Genomic DNA, 22,681 nt, shown 5'->3' with positions numbered 1-22,681 from the left:
ATTGCTATTCTGGTTAAAAAGTGTCAATCAGAACGAACACTTTCCTTAATTAAACAATTCCATCTTCTTCAAAATACCTAGGCTTACACCTATCGCCTCAAAATACTGTACCACTTCATGAACGCGTTTCTATTCATTTCGTACCACGTTTCTCTGTCTAGCTGACAAGTCAGGCCTTGCTTGAATGGTTATCAGCAGAGGGGTGTAGGGTGTTATATCGAATAGCTGACCAAAACCTTACCAAAAACAATTTCGTCAAGGAAATTTGACCCCTCGTCGGGGGGGGGGGAATATCCCCTCCCCCGTCGGGGACCTCGCGCCCCCCCCCCAAATCGGGCTAATCCTGGCGCCACCCCTGTATTATAATAACGAACATTATTGTCAAGCCCACATTCACTACACCATGATTAATATTGCGTTATATTCATTTTTGTTTATTGTAGTAAATCATGAGACATTTTAAGTGCAGTTGTAGTTAAAACGATTATCAGGTCACTACGCATTCATTGCGTCTGTATTTGTTATATATAGAATCAATTTAAAGATTAAGCCTTTATATCTAACTCTGACATAACCTGTTTTGAGTACTCATCCATCTCATCGATAACTGAGATAAAAAGAATAAGTTACAGTACATCTAACTAACGTCTCAGATCTAACTATTGTGTGGTTGTCTCAGATATAACTATTCAAAGATTAAAAAGGTCAAAGTGGTCAATTGATTCCACTTTTCCCCATTTCAACTGTGCTGACATTTAAAAGCCTTTCATACAACCTTGTTCTTGAAACCGACCATTGGCATAACAATGAGTCATGAGTTTTGGGGGGCGAGAAAATGTTGAGGGGTCCTTGATGTTATCAAATTATGTTCGCTAACGAAGTGGGTGAGAGGTGGGTTATCTCCCTACTCCAAAAAATATGAATGCGGCTGTAGAGAGACTACACTCCTCCATTGTCCAAACATCCGATTCTCTTTCAACCTTTAGATTTTCAAAAATCTCATCAACAAGCACCATCTACCCTCTCTAGCCTAATTCCAATCACTCGTTTGCAGTGGCGTAGCCAGAATATATATGTAAGGGGACCCCCAGTGTGATATTATGTGGGGCGGGGACAAGTGTTCTAATCGAAGCGAGGAACCAAGGGGTCGCGAAAGGCCCCAGGTCAGGGTGGAAAAATTTTACAATATGACTATATAAATGGCTATCTTACGTGACCTCAGCCCATTTTCTCCTTCTTCCCCCACCCCCCTTGGCTACGCCACTACTTGTTTGCAAGTCCTTGTTACAGGTTTCCATTTTATCATCTAGTAAAAAAAAGCCTGACAGATATACAAACCAAGGGGTCAGGATGCCAGAGTACAGTCTCTGGTGACTAATATGGTGGGGTTCAAGGGAAGAACCTCCTAAGGATGGCCCAAATGTGTGCCTTTACCACAATCTTAGGGATTATTAATCACAATGGATTCACAAATTAATGTTTATAAAATAAGTTTTAAATCTTCGCTTTCAAGTTGAAAACTACAACATAACTAAACAAAATCTTAGTAAAATTATTGATGTTTTTATATTTATTTGCAAGATCATCACATACAGTAACTGGATCACTGTGGATCATTTCCATTGGTATAGAATATTGTGGTTAAATCATATCTGAGAAAGTTATTGTCCTGGCCAACATGATTCAAGAAAAATAACCAGTACATTTGGTTTCATTACCAAATGAATGATATTCACAATTTTCCATATTGGGGATATTCAATGAATATACAAACTTGGCCTTGGTAGAGTAACCAAGCATCAATAGTTTTGGGTCACAAAGCTATTGTCCTGGCCAACACGATTCAAGCACAATATCCAGTACATTTGGTTTCATTAACAAATAAATGATATCCACAATTTTCCATATTGGGGTTATTCAATGGATATACCAACTTGGCCTTGGTAGAGTAACCAAGCATTAATAGTTTTGGGTCACAAAGCTATTGTCCTGGCCAACACGATTCAAGCACAATATCCAGTACATTTGGTTTCATTAACAAATAAATGATATCCACAATTTTCAATATTGGGGTTATTCAATGAATATACAAACTTGGCCTTGGTAGAGTAACCAAGTATCAATAGTTTTGGGTCACAAAGCTATTGTCCTGGCCAACACGATTCAAGCACAATATCCAGTACATTTGGTTTCATTAACAAATAGATGATATCCACAATTTTCCATATTGGGGTTATTCAATGAATATACCAACTTGGCCTTGGTAGAGTAACCAAGCATTAATAGTTTTGGGTCACAAAGCTATTGTCCTGGCCAACACGATTCAAGCACAATATCCAGTACATTTGGTTTCATTAACAAATAAATGATATCCACAATTTTCCATATTGGGGTTATTCAATGAATATACAAACTTGGCCTTGGTGGAGTAACCAAGCATCAATAGTTCTGGGTTCAAATACCAACAGGCATATTTTTTCTTCACAATAAACAGTTTTATAACATGTAGTACATACACATTACTTTATTCTAATGACATCTATTAGGGTTTTATAATATAGTAGATTACAATTGTCAATTTTGAATACAAATACAGTAAAGCCCCTCTTAAGAGGACACCTTTGAGACGAAAAAAAATGTCCAATTAATAGGGGTTGACTACAGTGTTAAAAGATATACATCCACTTGTTCGGAGGTTGAAAGTGTGTCCCCTTAGTTGGGGTGTCACAAAGGAGGGGTTCTACTGTACTGAGAAGCAGGATGGGGATATACTGTCACCCCTTATTCCACATAAGGGGAGGACAGAATACTGCACAAACACACAGAATGAAATAACTTCCAAATATTATAAAAATGAAAATAGTACAAATTAATATAAAGCTGAGTAATTTCAGAACCATTTTTATAGAGCTTCACAAATTCTACAATTTTTTTTACCATATTTATAGGGGGTGACCTTTCCCAGCGTATCCTAGAAGGTCGGTTGATATTCAGGGGCCCTCTTAAATAACTTAAATTATGTGATGCTTTTATTAGCGAAGTCTCTTTATGAGGCTTAGGGAGTGGGGTTGTTTTAGTCGTGAGAAAAAGTCCTACTGTCACAGGAATTGAACCCAGGACCCTGGCATTAGAAGGCAAGCACCTTAACCACTAAGCTATTTGACTCCACTCATTAACAATGACTAAATCATTTCAATGAAATACAATTAGGCCTATGTTACTACACATTATTGCATATCACTATGCAAGGGGTACCAACACAATAACATCAAAGTTATATTGAATATTAGGTGCTTCTGTATTAAGCCGTTCTCACACATTGCAAGTTTCCTTACGATAAGATGTGCTACTACACTTATGACAACACTTTTTCGAACATACAATATCCTACGCTTCTATATGACTATCTGTGTTGTGTTGTATACATAACACCCATCATTCCTTGCTCAATATCCAGCGCACAAGGTTATTAGACCCAGCGTGTCATAGCGCAGCTTGTGAGAGACCGGCTCTAGCTGATAAAGTGCAGAATACTAATCACTATACTGTAGAACATGTACAGTATATAGTATATTTAAGCATTGCTGTATACAGATAGTTGTTACTCAAAATAGTACAACTACCTATATTATAGCAAAGCATAGTAAATATACTATAATTATATTACAGATAAATATAAATACATTGTTTAAGTAGCAAACTATTTACAATAATGTAATAGTTAACTGTTTTAATATACATATATAACACATATTTTGATAAAATTGTGTACAATAAGCCGTGAATTAGGTAACTCCTATTCCTTTTACCAAGATCCAATATTTTTTTAAAGAAATATATTTCCAAGCTCAATTTATTTTAGCATGCAGAAAGCAATAACATTAATATTTTATTACAAGTGGGGATTAATTAAAAGTAATTTTGTTGATAGCTATATTATGTAAAAAAGTAACAACCACCAAGAAACTTTGAAATTCAACAGAATTGGCAACCAATACTGTATTCCAGTGTTCACTACAATTTTTTATTCAGTCTAGCACCCTCTATGTCTGGAGTCTAAACCTTTTCATTTGAGAGGTTTTGCAACCTTTCTGAAAATAATAAACACACACATCTTGCCAAGGACCTCAATGTTGGATTTTTTAAAAACATTTGTTGGTATTTTATGCAATGCTAAATAAATTTTAAAAAAAATCAAGCTATATTACAAGTACTATACTGTTATTTACTTGATCTGAACCTTATGTTGGTTAATATGTTTGATAGTAAACTGTATACCCATTTTATTCAACAATAATTGGAAGAATTCTCATAAATACATGCTGTGACAGATATAAATGGGGATCAGCTCAAAAATGCGAAATTGAATGATGTAACCTGCATAATACTTGTGAATATCATATTCATATCATATATATGCATAGAAAGTTCTTTCAACTCTGTGCCAATTCATTTAACCATTCAAATAAAAGTAAGAATAAATTATATAGGAAGCTAAACACATGTTAAGCCTTTGACATGTGTCATGCCTAAACATGGTCATGATGACATCACATCATGTCCATATATAGGCATTTCATGCCTATATATGGGTATTTAACAGTATTTTTGTCAAATAAAATAAGAGTTGTACCAAATGCCGATTACCCGTTTTCCCTTTACACTATATATTTTAAAGGTTTTTCTTTCTGGAACACTATTTACTAAAACACAATATAACTGAGAAACCCAGTAATTTTAATTTACAGCTTTAACAAACATGATTGAGGGAGGTATTGCACACAAGGATGTAACATAGAGGTTATGTGATTAATTCAATCAATCTATTTTATGAATCTAATTTGCATTGTAAACACAATTTTTGTTGCTGGGTCACATTGGTAAAGCTCTGTCACACACTATCAAATAAATGTGATATGCCCATATTTGGGTGTAATATTACATCATCATGCCCATATATGGGCACATCACACAAATTTGTCACATGGAATTTGAAAGTGTGGACAAAACTTAGAGAATATACTAGAAACGATAAAAACATATTGACTTTTTAAACATCAATTGGTTCGGCATTGGATGCAGAATCAATGAGGGGACGTATTCCTGACCATGCAAGTTGTAGTTAAGTCTTGTGATCGTCATACTTATATTTGACTCGTTGCTGATACACAACTTTATATCACAATGCCACTACTGAATTATAGGGTTAAGTTGACCTAGAAAACCAGAAATTTTGGATGACGCAATGCTACATAAATACAGGAGGAAAATGCCAAACTCAATTACAACATATTTCTTGTGGTAATGTTTTTCATTAAGACCAAATGAAAATCTATGTAATCAATGGAAAGTCCAGTGAACACATCTTAATACATACAAAATATACATAAATGTGCTACAGTGATAGGTTACCTCAGTAGGTATTGAGTGTACTATGTGGCAAGACCAATCCATAGACTGAGAAGCAATATTTTACTAAACCCAACCCTTGTACTGTACAGTAAGTTCTGGCTGGATATTTAAGGCTAATCATTATTTTCAGTCTTTAGTACGGACTTCTTGTGTTTTTTTGTAGTATATTTAAGTAACTATTAACAACAGTTTCCTGTCCACTTAAATACATTATCCATCTTCCAAGTCTTTGATCTGAAGATGAGGTTAAGTCACTTCATGGGAGTCCTATCAACATCAGCCGCTATCATGTAACTTTGCACAACACATATGGCATATCAACGTGCAGTCTTGGTGGATCCAAGGTAATCTCCCCCTGCAGAGAAGAAACAGAAAGGGTTGACATTACAAGCGATATACAGGACAGGTGAGGTTAAAGCTTATTAATTCTACCTATAGTAGTTGAAAATGATTCCGTGTACCCTGGAGCGTTTACTATGAGACTTAGCACAAGTACAGCTCACTTTGTATCGTCGCTGTATAAATTGTTTTCTTTACAGCACATCAGGAATATAAAAACTGCTTGGGGCATAAAACTACAATGTATCTGTAGGACTCAAGAGATATAAAGTTTATTGTACATTAATGTACAATAATTACCCATGATGTATAAATTACAATATATTTCATGGTAAATTTGCTGACGAAAGAAAATGAACTCCTTTAAATTCACCTAATTTCATTTCTTATAATATATGAAAAGATTTTAGGTCAGCAAATTTGATATAATAGTAAATATATTAATAGTAATAGTAAGGTTTAATCAAATTGATATTTCAGTTATACTGTTTTTATGTATAGTCACAAGCAGTGGTGTATCGAGGAGGTACAAGGGGGCGGGGATGCTCACCCACCCTAAACAAAATTGTGCTCTCCGGTATGACCTCCCATTGAAAATGTTTGAAGCAAACAAGACCCATTTCAAGACTGACAGATCGCACAGAAACGTGGTAAGAATTGATTTAAATAAAATAAAAGGAGAGACATTACTGGATATAGATCGTTTAGTTTATATCTTCCCATAAATTTCCTACTTTATTTTAACTAGCTCAAATTCCCTATGTAATAGACAGCAACTTCTATTACGTGTTATAAATGCAGTACAACTGGTGTAATAATGGAATCCAGATGAGGACTAATACATAATTTTCAAAAAAATGATTTATCGTCTGAGTATAATAAAATATTTTATGTTTTTTTTTTTTTTTTACCATATATCCTCAGTATACATATAATTATATTCTTTTTTGGGAAGAAAAATTTGTCCTTCCATTGTGAATTCAATTATTATTTATACTGAATATTAACATTACCCTAACATTAAGCACTATAACATGATCCCTGTCACTAGTTCAAATCCTAAAGCCCTGTGTAGACTATCAAATTGTATTTGAAAAAAAATCATGCTACATTCTTAAATATGGTCATGATGACATCACATCATGACCATATATAGCAATATCATGACTATATATGGGCATATAACACTTATTTTGTCAAATAAAATTTGATGATCTGGACAGAGCTTCAGAACAACCAACATGCACACATCTATTTGTTTCTGTAATTTATGTAATTAAATGAATTAATAAAATATAAATTGAAGTAATTAAATTAAATTAATTAATAAAACAAATTATATTGTTATATATTTGCTGATAGTACAAGGATATGAGTGATTGAGTAACTGTACACATACCAAAGGCTTGATATTAGTAAGGATGCGTTTTATTCCAACTTTCTTCCTTCCATTGTGCTTATCTGACTCCTCAACATAGAATTCATGAGCAATATGGCCATCTTCATCATAGCACATTGAACTAAAAGAAAGAATATAAAAATATAATTAAAATGTAATAATAAAATTATAATATACTGTATATTACATTTTATTATACTTAACTTCTTAAAAGGTGCATGAAAACAAAAATGCAGCGGAATACATCATTATAAACAGAAACGATTTATTATTTAATGTACTGTGTATTACAAAATAATTTGATAAAAGAATGTGCCCTAATAATAGAAAAATCAAAGGGAATATACAAAGTTTATCCTCTTATTTCAGTTGATAGAGCATCCAAACAGAATTTTAATTCTGATGGGGTGGGGTGGGAGACATCCCTTTAAAAAAAAATGTTATTATAGACATGTTCACGTAATCATTTGAGAATGCCCACATTCATGCATCCTATGTCAGTTATATAATGTATTAGAATTTACAGAACAAAATGAGTCTCATTGTTATAAAATAAAAAATGAGTTTATATAATATTTGAATAGATGCTTTAATTTGGTCAGTCTCTCAATGGCTTCCCTAGAATAAGTAGATCCAGAATGTGAGCAATTAAAGTTTAGGTGTATGAGAACAAGGTTTTGAGAATATCGGCCTCAAAGATAAACTAACGTACAAATAACAGGACTAGAATTAGTAACAGAATATGCACAGAACACTGTTTTAGTACGAATATTCACTTAAAAAGTATAAAATCATTAAATATATGTATCAATTTATTCAAAAACATTAAAATCAAAATTTTGTAAAAATTCTGACTTTGATCTATTTTGGTGAATATCTCAATAGGATTTCACCAATGATGCGTCTCATTTCGTGGCGAGATCTCTCATTTAAGATAAATTTTTATTACTGGTACACTTCACTTCCTGACTACTGCAGTACTTGAAAAGAAATGGAGAGGAAACATAACATCATCATAATGGAAAAATAACTACTGTATGTACGTCAGTTTGAATGTGAAGATAATGAATAATGTGTAATGAGATGCAGTAATCGCTCGTATACTGGATGATAAGTGTTGATGAAATTTACCAATTCCACTGTACTTTATAATGAATGAGAAATTCACCTTCAACGGAATAACATGGTCTTCATTAATTCAAAAATCTACTGTATAGTACAAGCTACTGTTAAATATATTAAATCGCATGAAAGTAATATTTGTTGCATCGGAGAAACCCTCCATTAGTGACAAAATAAAGATAATACTGTATTTTTTTAGGGCAGCACATCTTATGGATGACAGTTAAGTTGATTCAGCTTTTGATGAATTTTAATGTTTTTATCTGTGGTTGTCGGCCGAAATGAATAAAATTTTAAATAGAAAAGTGTATTGCTCCCAACACGATTTCAGCTTTCTAATACTGCACCGTTCAAATGCTCCTCCAAATGAGCTCCAGAAGACATGATATACGGGATAATTCTATGAAATATTTTTACCCCAAGGATTTGTGAATACGGAATGATTAGTAATAAATCAAATGATAGTAACTTTGGTATGGAGGAACATGAAATCCCGAGTGGACTATGTTTTTCTCTTCATTTATTTACTACAGTAGCTTACAGTAGGTGTTTCTACACACCAATGATTATAATTATCAAGATACTATTGTATCTAATGCCCTGTTCAGACAATCAAATTTTCTTTGACAAAACACTGTTGCATGCCCATGTATATAATCATGGGGTGCCCATATATGGTCATGATGTGATGTCATCATGACCATATTTAGGCATGTCACATGTTTTTGTCAAATAAAATTTGATAGTCTGGACAGGGCTTGCGTTGAATTGTATGACATGCCTGCTGGCATTAGAAAATCTCGATTAAGAATTTTCTACAGTATATCTTCCTCACAAATAAATATAAGGTTTCAGAAGACTTCTAGGTGTAATGGCCTTTACCAATCCGATTACTGAACTCTTTACATTGCATCATCGCCTTATTTATGACCATGAAATAGGATCTAGAGCGAGGGCCTACGGGTAACCTCTATTACTTTTTTCCTTGTACACTCTTTTTATTCATCAAATTTTTTCCTCCTCTACTTCAATGCTTTTAGCATAAACGTTTCACTACATGAGAACTTAAAGATTGAATTTGAATATTTTTCCACCCTCCTCTGACTTGCTTCTTTGCATAAAATCAATTCAAGATTTTTTGCAGAAAAATACCTTATAATTCACTATATCATTATTATTTGGTCAAAAATTGTTTCAATCTGTGTTTCAGTGTCAGTTCACAACTATTATTTGATGAAGTACTGTATACCATAAAACCTTGAATAGAAGCACAATAGGCTTAATCTCGAGAAGAAGCCCATCTCAAATTGAAGCCCCCACTTCAGTTTGCAAAGGTAGCTTAAAAAAGAAGCCCACAGCTTCTTTTCAAGATAGTATGGGCTTCTTTTTGAGGTTTTATGGTAGTAGCTTCTATTTACCTAAAACATATTTAGTTCATTATAACTAAATTAAACAAATTTACACGCAAGCTCTTATTGAAATATGCACATCTGGTCATGTGACTCAATTGGTCATGTGACTCAACTGCATTAATACGCATTTGTTCCATCCCAGTGAAAGCATTGTAGAGAACAACCGATAGATGTTGTCATCAATTAACACAATCCATCATGCAAGCAGGATACCTATCTGCAGGCAAGCAGTACCCAGCATTGATTATTATATATTTTGTATCTGTATTTATTAAAAAGTGCCTTCCAGTGGTTTGCCTGGGATAATTTTAATTTTAAAAATCTGTTCTCTAACGCATAAATTTCAGAGAGGTGAATAAAATAAATGCACAAAATGCTAGAGCTTTAATTGATTACCATAAAAAAAAGAAGAATCAACCTCTTTCTGCAAATGTAACTCTTCTAAACACAAAATACACATTAGCATATGTTAAACTAATAAAACTGAATGTGATAAGTAAAAGAGAACCAACACGTATAGAACAAAGTTATTAAATGTTTAATTAGAGGTAATTTTATTTAACAGTAAAATTTTGATTCTACAAAATTAATTTTCAGTACAATAATGACTCTGCAAAATTTTTTTACTGGGTCTCGTATTGAAATAAGAGATGCATCTGCAGATGGAAACTGATCAAACTATATTTGAAATGAAGAAAAAAAAATACAACATTTTCAGAACAAGGTCAATATATAACTGTTATCATTTATTGTAAAATATTGATTGCAGAACATTCATTTTCAGTAAAATAAGTGACTCTATGTTACTAGCTCTTGTTTTTTAAGCACTACACTAACCTACGGTGAGCTAAGCACCGTTGTATTCGGTACTTGAGAAGTACTGTCTGGATCTACAGTAACCTTATCTGGATCTCAACCGGCCTTTCACATTTGCGAAATATAATAACTGAGTTGCTTATTTGATTATAAAAATCAATGAAGAACAGTCTGCTGTATGCTTATTGTAGAATTGTGTTTAGTTAAGGTTCACTAACTTCAGCTGAGTAAAGGTTAGATATTATAGGCTAGCATAAATGTATTGGATAAACAAGCCGTAAAACATGGTGTGTGTGTGTCTACCGCATCTGGCCGTAACTGAAACAATACTGCTGTTGTTTTATTAAGTATATACACCAGTTAGGTGTTAATACATTGGCCTGTAAATATTTTCTTCATTCAATTGGAAGGAATGATTTTTTAATCAAGGACCATAATACTGTAGAATCAATATACAGTTACACAAGGTATGTAAAGCTATGTTTGCATTGCATTTTTTATGTAAAAATGCTTTAACTTTTTATATCAATGTAAATGTATATTAATAATTTCAATGATGATCATCATACGCACTGTTCAGTGCAATATGTTTTCTGGTGTTTAAACATACTGTAGAATATTACTTTTCTTTTCTTTTGCTATAAGAAAGAGCATACAAATCGGTATCACATTAATGTTTGCATTACTATGAACACATTAAAAGTATAAAACAAACAATCATAAATTTTATTGCCTACCACTGGATACTATAAATTTTTTTCCATAAATGTAGAGAGGAAGGTATAGTTCATTTCTGCAGCATTAGGCAAAAAATAATAAAATAAATAATCTATTGCAGTTCAGATACTTGGCCAGGAAATCAGAAAATTTGCATTGAATGGTCAGGAAAGCAGACAAAATACTTTTTAAGATTAATATCTTGTGGTCCTAATGAAACTTGAAGTCTTGTAACGGACCACAGTCTATGATTGCAGTGATAAAGTGAGTCAATTTTTCAGTTTCAATACCGTAGACTATGTTATAAAAAAAATTATATGAAAAATATGTCCACTCAAATGAAGGTCAACTTTAACTACAGGACATTTGCTGTGGACTACCTAATTCCTGTTCCAATTTATTTAAAAAATCAATCTCTAATCAACATTGACAAGCCTAAGTAAGTTTTGAAGGATACAGACATACTCCAATACAAATTAAATTCAAAGTTAAAATATATATATGAGCAAAGAAAACTGTATCTTCCCCAGACAGACCTCTGTCACTGTACCATGTTGCCTGGGGGGGAAGAAAGATCTGCATTCACAGGAAGCTGTTATTTTTCACAAGTGCTGGCAAGATTTGAAGCCCAGTGACTTTCAGAGTCTTTCACTTGTTAATTTTCACAAAGATGACTGAAGTGCTCTAGGCTAGTCAATTTCCAAATTCAGTGAATATAAATAAGCAAGCGTCTAGGTTTACAGTACATAGAGCGAGAAAAAAAATCACTGCTTTCAGTAAATGATTACTGAACCTTCCAAAAGGTTAGGTATATATATATTTCATATTATTATCACTAATAATCCTAATAGTGAAAACTTGGATTGTACCAGTAAATGCATAAACTAAGAAGTGGTACATTAGTATTCTATCAGATTCAAAATATATCTTGTGCTTTTTTTAAAACTCTTATGTTTGCAATGTCACTATCAATGTAAAGGTCTCCTTCTAATTGAAAACCCCTCCAAGTAAAGACCACCTCAAATTAAAGACAACTTTTCTGTGGTCCAAAATTACCAAGCATCTGTTATCTTTATTATTCTAATTAGAGACCAAAGTTGCCATGGAAACACTGGTCCCAAAATTGGTCTCTAATTAGAGGGGACCTGTGTATTCCTTAAATACAGTACTGTTAGAAGGACAGTGTATATGATTGTCAATGTCAGAGGTATTGATTTGCATACTGTAGCCCATGTCAGTTGACCAGCTTAACTCCTCTAATAGGTACTGCACAATTCTTGAAATGTCATAATGCGCAACATTGTACAATGTACTCTCTAATTCCAAAACCCCTCTAATTCAAGACCACATTTTCAAAGTACTACATAACAATGTTTTAACACAAAGCCAAACCCTGAGACCACCCCAGATTTTTAGGTCCTAATGGTCACCTCAAATGGGGAGGGGGAAGGGGGAAGAGAGTCAAACTTTAACTGGACATTGTAGAATATGAATCCTATCCTTACAGTTGAGGAGCCTAAATCACAAACACTACATCAACTACTGCAGAAAGCATAGAATTTGGAAACAAAATTCAGGTTACTGTAGGCCTACTATATGTCCAGTCGCCACCTTGACCTGGTAAGACCAAAATCAATGACATGATAGAACAGTTATCAATTTAGATGGCTGGCAGATTCATCAGGCCAATTTCCTCAAACTAAAAATACATACTGTACAACTCATAATTTTATAGATCAAGTTAAGATTACATACAAAGCAAAGCCTTTCTGTGAAACAACATACTGCAATTTATTCACTTTATTTCCAAGGCTATTAGTATTAATCATTAAAATTTCTATTTTCAAAATCGATAAATCTCCTAATTTGGCAGCTTCATAATAAATATTCAAGAATCCAGAAGCATGAATCCAATAGCAGGCCACATCAGTATATCTCCAATGTTGTACTGTATAAGTTAACATATTATATATCAAAACCTAGAATTCAAATAATGGAATAAATAATGTTGCGAATTTACTGTATAATGCTTTGTATTCATCAAAGATACACAGGCACTCAGAGTACTGTATGTGAAGCACTGTAAATGTTGCCATCACAACAGTAATTCAATTATGTAGACCAAGTAAAAAATACATAAAAGGCGGCAGATTACATCTTGAACAATTAGATTCTATAAAGTGACTGTGTTAAGTATATATATTTACTGTAACCTTACTAAGAAAACACTATAATCTATTTGGACTAGTACATTATTATATTGAAAATTTATTCATTCATCAGAATAAATATTATAAAAACAGTAGAGGAAATATACAGTATGAAAAAAAAAAACACTGACAAATGTAATTATATAAGACATTTTGACTCTATTCAAGACTTACTTTATTATATTTTATTAGAATTTATAATTAAACAGTGTCCACGAAAATTATATGAATTACTACAGTACAAGAGAAACATACTAGGTCTATAGTACACACAAGCTGGTACAGTACACAAAACCATGATTCATTACAAGCTAAGGAATTCTTTTTTGTTCTCTGACAAAAAGTGAATCATGGACGATGGGACTGGAAGGCAAGCATCTAAACTACGAAGCATTATGCTACAGTATGTTAATATCAAGCCCGGATCTGGTCCGGAACACGGACAAAAAATCGAGTTGTTACGTTTTTTTAACACTGCTTTCATATCACGCATAGAACACAGTCATTCGGGGTCAAGTACGTATGTGTTAGAACCACAACCATGTTCATTGCTGATTAGTCGAATGAAAAAAAAATATACGATTTCATGATGCAAATGGCGCTCCATCGCTCCAGATTGGAAATCGTAGGAATTTGATGTGAACGGTCCTATTTTTTACCACTGACCCCATTTTTCACGATTTTTTGTCCAGGCACCAGACAGCATCCAAGCTTTAATGTAAACATAGCTTAAGCTCCACTAATACTACAGGAAGAAATTCCTGAAAAAAAAAAAAAAAAACAACATTCGGAATATTGAATCATGATGACTTGCATTATTTTTTCACAGTTGTTTCATACTATCTTAATGTCACACTGATAGGCAAGCCCTACAGAGGAAGCAGTTGTCTCCTTATGGATCGCCTACAATACTACCTGTAGCTTCATTAACTACAGGCTACACTTCACTTTCACCTGGGCCCCCTCTATTTCGAATTCCTGGATCCGCCACTGTACAGGAAAAGCCCTTAGCATGGCATACAGCTGGCATCAGTGTGCACCTTTAGACATGATCTAAAGGGACTTGCAATTTTCTCAGATTATTCGCTTCCTTTTAAAACCATTCTTCAGTGTTTTAAAATAATGATGACAGGAAGTAAGGATCAAGCAATGCTTTAAAGAATATTAATTTCTTGACAGAAATAAATTGCAGATTGCTTGTTGAGAAAAAAAAGTGCATCTGAAGCATTCAGTACAATACTGTACAGTACGCTAAGTAATAACATTACAGGAATTACCAATTAATAAAATACTGTAGTAAAACAATAACAACAACAAAAACAACATAAAACCAACAATAGAGCGAATTAGTCCCCAAAACAAAGCTGTTATAGTGGGTATAACATCAAAAGAAACCGATGGGATGGTGGTTTTTTCACACAATAAGCGTTCACTCGAATAAATTATCATATTTTTAAAACTCCTCAAACTTATTTAATTTGTACATTTAATTATAAAATAACTTATATTTCTTTAATAAACGTTGGAATTTTGATCCGTTAGATTTGGATGTGGCGAGTCCTATGAGCGATTGGCCTAGGCCCCCTAGGTCTCTCAAACTCTTCATATTTTTAGTCTAAATGCAAATTATCAACCTTAGTATCATGACTCCATGAATCATTCACAATGTATATGTTGTTATAGAAAGTATCTTCTTTGCTAACTTCATTACATTTTAGACGATTTAATATACACCACTTTCAACTCCGCTTGATGCATCAGCATAGCTCTTTTGGCTTTATGTACATTTTTATAACCTCTGCGAAACTGTGATGACGTCATCTTTGGTGACTAATTTGGTCTATTAAAATAAAAAAAATTAAAACATTGTACATTAAGAATGATTGTAAAAATAAATCCCTTAAAAGATTATAATTTATTATCAACATCATAATTTATATTGTATTAAAAAAACACCCACAATGATGTACAGTAGTCAGTACCATACGCTACTGTATATTATACAGATTAAAAACATATAGGAAGCATAATTTAAATTTTATACTATATTAAAATGATATAATCTTAAATTATATTAAAACAAAATGTATTGGTGCATTCAGTACAATATGCTATATAATATAAATAAAACATGACAGGAAGCATCAATTATTAAAAATAATTTTAATATTATCATATTAAAAAGGAGTGCATCGAAGCAGTCAGTATAGTATGCTATTTAATATAAATAAAAAATATAATGCAAGAATTACCAATTAATATTAATTTATACTCTCATATTTAAATTAAATATTCAAACATAATAATTTACTTATGCGGTTTATGCCAGAAATTATAACCCCAAATAATAATTATATCATGCAAAATATTAATATTCTTTGAACAAATTCATTTGGAATGAAGGTAAAATGTTACGTTACTGAAAAAAACTGTGTAACAATTATTCCACAGAATCAATATTAACAGGTTAATATTATTAATATTTATGCATTTTATTTTAGGTTTTTATTTATAGAACAACAAAAATTAACACAAACATGAGGAAATAATGAAAGCACTATCAAATTAAACCGTTGTCTTTTTATATACTTTTATAATTTGCCTAGAACATACTAAAGTTCAAATGGGACTCAAAGACAGGCAGGGCTGGAAAAAGTATGTGACTGGCAGTCGGATGCAACACAAAAAAAAAAAAAATTGCTTGAATAAATTGTTGGGATATATATATAGTTTACAGATGACATTTGGCGCTGGAAACATTTTATCCACACAACTTTCATGCTCAGATGCACAAATATTTTTTCCAGGCTCAATAACCAGACTACTAAAGTTGTTTAGGTTTTGATGACATTGTTTTTTACTCTGTAATTGTTTAGTATGGTACTGTAAACATGGCTTTGTTTGTCTGCCATCTCTACTGTATAGGAGGAAAACAAAAAATTATGAACTATGAGACAAATTATCTGCAAACTTGTTGCTCAATAAAGTTCATATCTTTTTCATTAAAATTAAGATATAATTCATTCATTTGAGAGAACTGATACATTTTAATTTTTTTTAAATGGTATACTCTGGGCAGTAAAAAAACAAACAACAGTATGTCTGGAGCTATATTAAATATTCAGTTTTATTGCTCATACTATAGAAATGCTGGTTAACAGATATACTGTATTGGACTTATTCAGCACATTATTTGAGAATCTCTATGTCTTAACATGCAATCCTCTTACAGTATAAATCATTACTCCTTTCACCTTTACAGGGCTCATTTTCATTTTCATGGCTACTAATCACGCCATACTACTATTAACCATATTCCCCATAGGTTCCCAAACACTGTCACAAACAAAGGTATAGACTTGCTTGCTTAAATAATAAAGATTGAATCAACAGCGATGTGATAATGGAATTCATGTGATTAAATATGAAGGTTCTCTAATGAACTGCGCAGTCAAACGACATGAAAAATGATCAACGCGACCTTGGCATGTTTACGAATCTATGCAACCTTTATTCGATTGTCCGATTTTAAGGACATCATTTTCTTCTGCTCTATATTTATATCTACTCCAAAATTGGAATTAATCTTGTTGAGATGATGGTGATTCAACACATTAAATAAAAACATATGCTGAAACAAAGATTACACAGAAAAAAAAAATCAAAACAGTCTTTATCCAAAAAAAAAAAAAAAAAAAAAAAAAAAAACCAGTCTAAAAATATCATCTATTATAATCTACATGTATTTAAAAACAAAAACAATTTAATATCTCATTTAAAAAGATAAAATCAGTTATAAAGTTTCAATGATAGTTGATACATAGCTTAAAATAATTCCGTGTTTGTGATTTATGGCTTGCTGACGGTACTGTATAGCTGTCGCTAATCTTCAAAAAAATATATTTATAGTTAATTCAACTTTATTTCTAGTGTGATATTTTTGGTATTATTAAATGCATTAATGTCTTGTAAGCGCCTTGAGTATTTCTTTAAAATAGATATGTGAGCGCTGTAACCTTATTATTTTATTATAGTATTAATATTCATTAAACTGATGACAAGTCGCCAATATTGGTCTACTGATCATATAAAACACAGTATAAAATACAGTATAAGTATACTTTTTCAATTTTGTTAGTTACTAAAAGCTAATAACTTATTTAAATATACAAAGTAAGCAATATTAATTTTTGACAATTTTATTTTTATCTTAAGATAAGACAAACATTGTATTTAAGTACATATTTATCCTGCAATATTGATACCATTAATTTATCATGTGGAGATAATGTGGTGGTTCTAAAACTATAAACAGTAGGTACGCATGCTCAACAGGAACTATCAGTAAACAATCGTAAAAACATTCATTCTGCTGCATCGATATCTGACTTTGGAATTAATCACATGAAGATGTTAGTGATCAGAAGAGGATTAAGTGTGTGGTTACAGTAATTATAAATTCTACAGTATTTCTTCAAGACCAAATACATACTGTAGCATAAAAAAAAAATTTTCTCCTGTTTTTGAGTCGCCTACAGTACGTATTGTTTTTTACGCTATCATGATGCAATGCGGCAAGAAATCCTGATAAACAATATTTATCTACGGTTGTCTAGCTGCTGTGTGTGGATGATGTTGTAGAGGAAGGGGACACGAAGTTCCAATCTAGAAATAAGGTTGGAGTGAGGGTTGGCAGGTGTTTTCTTACCTACTACATACTATTGGGTTGAGAGGTGTACACCCCATAAAAGTTCTAAAGGTTTATGATTTTTTTTAACAGTCCTACTGTGTCTAGTTGATTTTACACTAGGTTGGATACTTTCTGGTTGCTGCTGGGGGTGTGAGAACCCAATTCTTCACCCATAGTCCTGACAATATCTTGACAACTGGCATACACCTACTGTACTGTAACTGTGTGTGTTACATACAGTACAGACACAAATTATCGCTTCGTATCTGCGCGTAACCTCTCGTAATCTGCTCGTAGGTACGTTTTAATGTAGCTACGAACCACTACGAAGGTCATTGTTATTTTAATTAGCTTTGCAATGATCGTAGGCTGGATCGTCGGGCTGATAAACAATGCGTAAACAATATTGAAATATAGTTTACCAGCTTTCAACACATGAGCAATGTTCCAATTTACTAATACACAATGTTAGAACTTTATTGTTTTGTTATATCCCACCTTATTATTAGATCGATCATGTTTTATAACTGTGTTTAGTTCGCTAGCTAGGTAACCTAGTGGGCATTCAGTATGTTCAAATTTCGATGACATTTGGTCTACGTACGGCCTATATTTTCCCCTATAGAGGAGGAGAGCAGACAGTAATACTGGTAAACTTTCGAATTCGGAGAATTTTGATCTGATATTATTGTTCTGGTAGTAGAAATTTTCTTCTTTTAAATAATAATACTGATGACAAATCATGTACAAATTATTACGATTTGTACAGGTCACGTTGTTTATTGTTTACCATAATTTGAAAGCAAAGCGATCCAATACTAAATGGAAGTATAAAATTCACTACCTTGGCGAATTAAGGCTAGTCATGCTAGACCGCATTTACTTTGCTTTTTACTCACTGTCGCTCACAGCTTTTCCAAATTTGCCACGAGGTTAACCTTTAACACACTTTACTGTGTTCTGATTGGCGCGCACTCTGACGTCTGATGCTGGCTAAGTTTTATTTTCCATTAGGTTTTCCATGTGATATTCGGTAATTTTACAACCAACGGACGTTAATTCTCCTTTATATTTATTATTTATCTTACTAAATCAAGACTACAAAGTATTATTTGATGAAAAATCTTTTCAAATGTCTGTATTGTCATTGAGGACATCACTTTTTGACATTTAAAAGAGGTAAAATAATTGTAAATAAAAAATAAGCTAGGCCTAGTTTAATTAATTAAAAAAATAATACAGCAGTACAAACAAATTCCTGTTGTGGACAACTCCCATGAAGTCAAGTGTACGTTTTTCTTATTGAAAAACAGCTCCATACTTTAAATTAACGGTCTAAACTTGTGCTTGTCATTCACAAATTATCAAGCAATACATTGTTTATTCCAGTAAGCTACAACAGTCTTTCTGCACATACAAAAAAAAACCATGCTTTTGCTTCGTAGGTTCACTTCGCATAGCCTTGCTTAGATTGTTTTTCAGGCTACGATGTATCTACGAAGCCTGCGCGCAGGTAAAATTGCAATATTTCCTGGCGGTACTGTACAATGACAAGAAATAAGTTTTTTAAATTTTCATATATATTACCATTCCTTTTATATTAGTCCTGCGTGAACATCAGAGATTATGAAGTGTTAGGGGAAAGATAATATAGAAATTTAAACTGTACCTTTCATCAAGCGATACAATAATATGAGGTTACAAAGATCTTCCATTCAAAGATATATATTTAAAAAAATGATATTTGTGTAAATAAGTCTTTGAAGTGCTTTGCGATACAGTATAAATACAACAGTGGCTATGATGTTTCACTTTCTTCAAAGAGCTCTAAATACATGACAGCTGTCCTTAGTGGTTAGCCAATCAGAAGAAAGGATTTGCTGGACTCACATGGCATTGTCAGGTAAAAATAATCTGATGTGTCATAAAAAATAAATCAATTATAAAACTGAATTTATTCTATTTACATCATCGTTTTTACAAATATACCAAACACTGATAGTTAAAATCAGAAGTGAAACCTCAAACTACACTTGCCAATTATCTGCACTACAATAAACCTTTAATTTTATCAGAATCCTTATGGCACAAATAGATGTTTGCCCTACCTGACATGTTATAGTAGTACTGAATGCTCAGTACGTTCCTAAATCAGTCAGGTAGGGCAATAATCAATTCTCATTATTTCTCCTAACACAAAAAATTTCATCGGAATCCTTGTGGCTGCGGCAGCAAATTGAATTTCACACAATTTTTGGCAGTTTCTTAATTATTTCTAATGGAATAGCATGTCTCTTTTTTTTTATGATAAAAAGAAAACAATGAATAAAAAGAAGACAAGAATCAAAAGTTTAATAAATGTATAAAATGAATACCAAACAGGTTCTGTGTCTGATATAATTATAAGCTATTTATTTGTAAAGTAAGTATATTGTATATTATATTATTATTATTAAAGACAAACTCTTTTCCAGATTTTCTGGATAAAAATACAGTGCGGCCTAACTGGTCCACGGCTGAAATGGCATTCGCAGCAATTAGATTACAGTAGACTAGGGCCTACAGTAGCTAGGCTACCTTGTATTGCCTCATTAGTAAGACCCCCCTCGGCTAGGGGTTAGCGGTTAGGCCTAGCTATTGAGGGCCTTCTTATCCTAAATCCTTTTCCTTAGCTAGCAACGAAGGGGCCTAGGCCAATCCTAGGCCTGGCTCTATGCTAGCTAGGCCTAAAGCTAGTTAGGCCTAGGCCTAGATATATTATAGGAATGGATAGGCCTAGTATGTAAACAGCTCCTCAATAAAGGTATTCCATTACATATGTTGATATAAATGCTATTGGCGATTCTATTAGCGACAACAAGATATTTCTAAACAGACAAACCTTCTTCTTTTCCTCACAAATGGGTTGGCCTTCGCTCTAGCGACTGATTTGCTGTGCTGGTCTTTATGCGGCGGAGGCGAGTCATCTCCATTGCTGCGAAAGGTTTTCTTCTTCAGCCATCGAACAGGGCCAGTTAGGATTGATTTCCACATGGTTATACAGACAACGGAGATCCAGCCTCCCATGAACAACCACAAAATAAGTTAGCCGTTTTCGTACTCTTGTCCTTCATCTAAAAATTCCACGAATAAGATAAGATAATTGCTAATGCCTGGTTTTCTGTGAATTAGTAGAGCGAACACTTTTTCCGCGAACCTGCCGCCATAGTTGTACGATTGTTTGTGTTGGAGTATTTCGAACACAATTTATCTATAGAGGGCCTAATTTTTTCTAGCGGGAAGTTCATAATTTATTCAAGTTGAATGGCGCGCGGTTTTAAACCGTACTAAATAGTAGAGTAGGCATATTTTCATAAACCTAAAATTACGAATTCACGTGAGCACCCGAGACTATTAACTTTTAGTTTGGTTTACTTGCAAAGTCAATTTGTAAAACACGTCTGGACAGCACGAAACTCATTGAATAGCCTACGGTTAAGGCAGTTTAATGTCAAGAGCATGGAGGTAAAGTTTAAAATTTTTTAATATTAGTAAGTATTAGTATAATACATGGTCTCTATGCGCTGTAGAGAAAACAAAAAAACAAAATCTATTCAAGAAGGTCACAGGCTAACCACCATGTTAAAATTTAAAAAAAATGAAATCCGATACCGGTACTCAATTGAAAGTTTGATGAAAACGATTCTCTGTGTACCACTTAAGGGATATAGGCCTACATAATAATTAAAGGTTCCTTGATACCCACCCCCTGGTATTGACTGGTAATCAATTTATTGAGACTTAAACTGGACACTCACTGCGTTGTACGACGGTCGTCTACGAAAAACTCCGCTCCCTCTGAGCACTGAGACGATCGGTGGTGCGTCTGAACGGATCGTCATTAAAGACGATCCGTTGCGCGCGCCGATGGCGTTGAGTTCTTTATATATAATCGCGTCGACATACGACCGTCTGGCGCTAAGTACTGGCTTTAAAGGACATGCCTATTGTAGTAAAATAGTAAAAATTGATTTATTATGATTGTATTTATTGGAAGTTAATAAATTATTTTATTCTTTTAAACAGACAATTTATTTTTTTTAGGTATTCATTGTTTTACATTTTACTACAGACATCTTAAAAAAAAAACAAAAAAACAAAAAAAACCCCCTAAAAACGAATTTAGTAAAGCAATACAAGCTTAACATTTATGTCTATATTTGTATATATTATGATTAATATAGGTACGGTACAGTGGAATTCAATTATTAATCTATTCAATACCGGTACCCCAGTCAATTAAAATGTATAGAGTAGAATATGGCTATTAATTTATGAAGCGTATTGAAACATCGGTACCACGCAGCACTGTTATTACTGATTAAAACGCAGTATGTATACCTGAAATATACGGCGTCTAATGCATAATATTGTAACTTGACTATGCCTGAGATTGGAATAGCATTTGATGAAAAGGTGTACGAAGACTGAACGCCTCAACTTCAAAGCACGTGAATTAGTATTGTGTTAATACTGCACACAATATCTCATTATTTCTTTCAAGATAGAGGTGTATATATAGGCC

At 33.0% G+C, this 22,681-nt stretch overlaps 1 protein-coding gene across 1 annotated transcript; it reads right to left on the bottom strand.

Annotated features, from left to right (window-relative positions):
* Window positions 1–2,835: 2,835 nt before the first annotated feature.
* On the bottom strand, window positions 2,836–21,336 carry LOC117108220 (tumor suppressor candidate 2-like). Its single transcript, XM_033250180.1, has 3 exons — window positions 20,999–21,336; window positions 7,151–7,271; window positions 2,836–5,767 (listed from the first exon to the last, which is right to left on the bottom strand). Exons 1-3 carry the CDS (start codon window positions 21,181–21,183, stop codon window positions 5,699–5,701), a joined length of 375 nt encoding a protein of 124 aa, XP_033106071.1. The 5' UTR covers window positions 21,184–21,336; the 3' UTR covers window positions 2,836–5,698.
* Window positions 21,337–22,681: the final 1,345 nt, after the last annotated feature.

This window comes from Anneissia japonica, unplaced genomic scaffold (assembly GCF_011630105.1).
Source record: "Anneissia japonica isolate Jap-2015-1 unplaced genomic scaffold, ASM1163010v1 scaffold38271_len224072_cov190, whole genome shotgun sequence".
NCBI classification, from domain to species: Eukaryota; Metazoa; Echinodermata; class Crinoidea; order Comatulida; family Comatulidae; genus Anneissia; species Anneissia japonica.
This window is presented reverse-complemented; position numbering and strand designations above follow the sequence as displayed.

Bases quoted from the DNA above. Each gene is read 5' to 3' on its own strand.
- LOC117108220 (XM_033250180.1), bottom strand. From the start codon at position 21,183: ATGGGAGGCTGGATCTCCGTTGTCTGTATAACCATGTGGAAATCAATC. The intron at 7,272-20,998 runs GTTTGTCTGTTT...TCTTTCTTTTAG, and splicing joins TTTGTGAGGAAAAGAAGAAG to TTCAATGTGCTATGATGAAG. The intron at 5,768-7,150 runs GTATGTGTACAG...TCTTCTCTGCAG, and splicing joins TTACTAATATCAAGCCTTTG to GGGGAGATTACCTTGGATCC.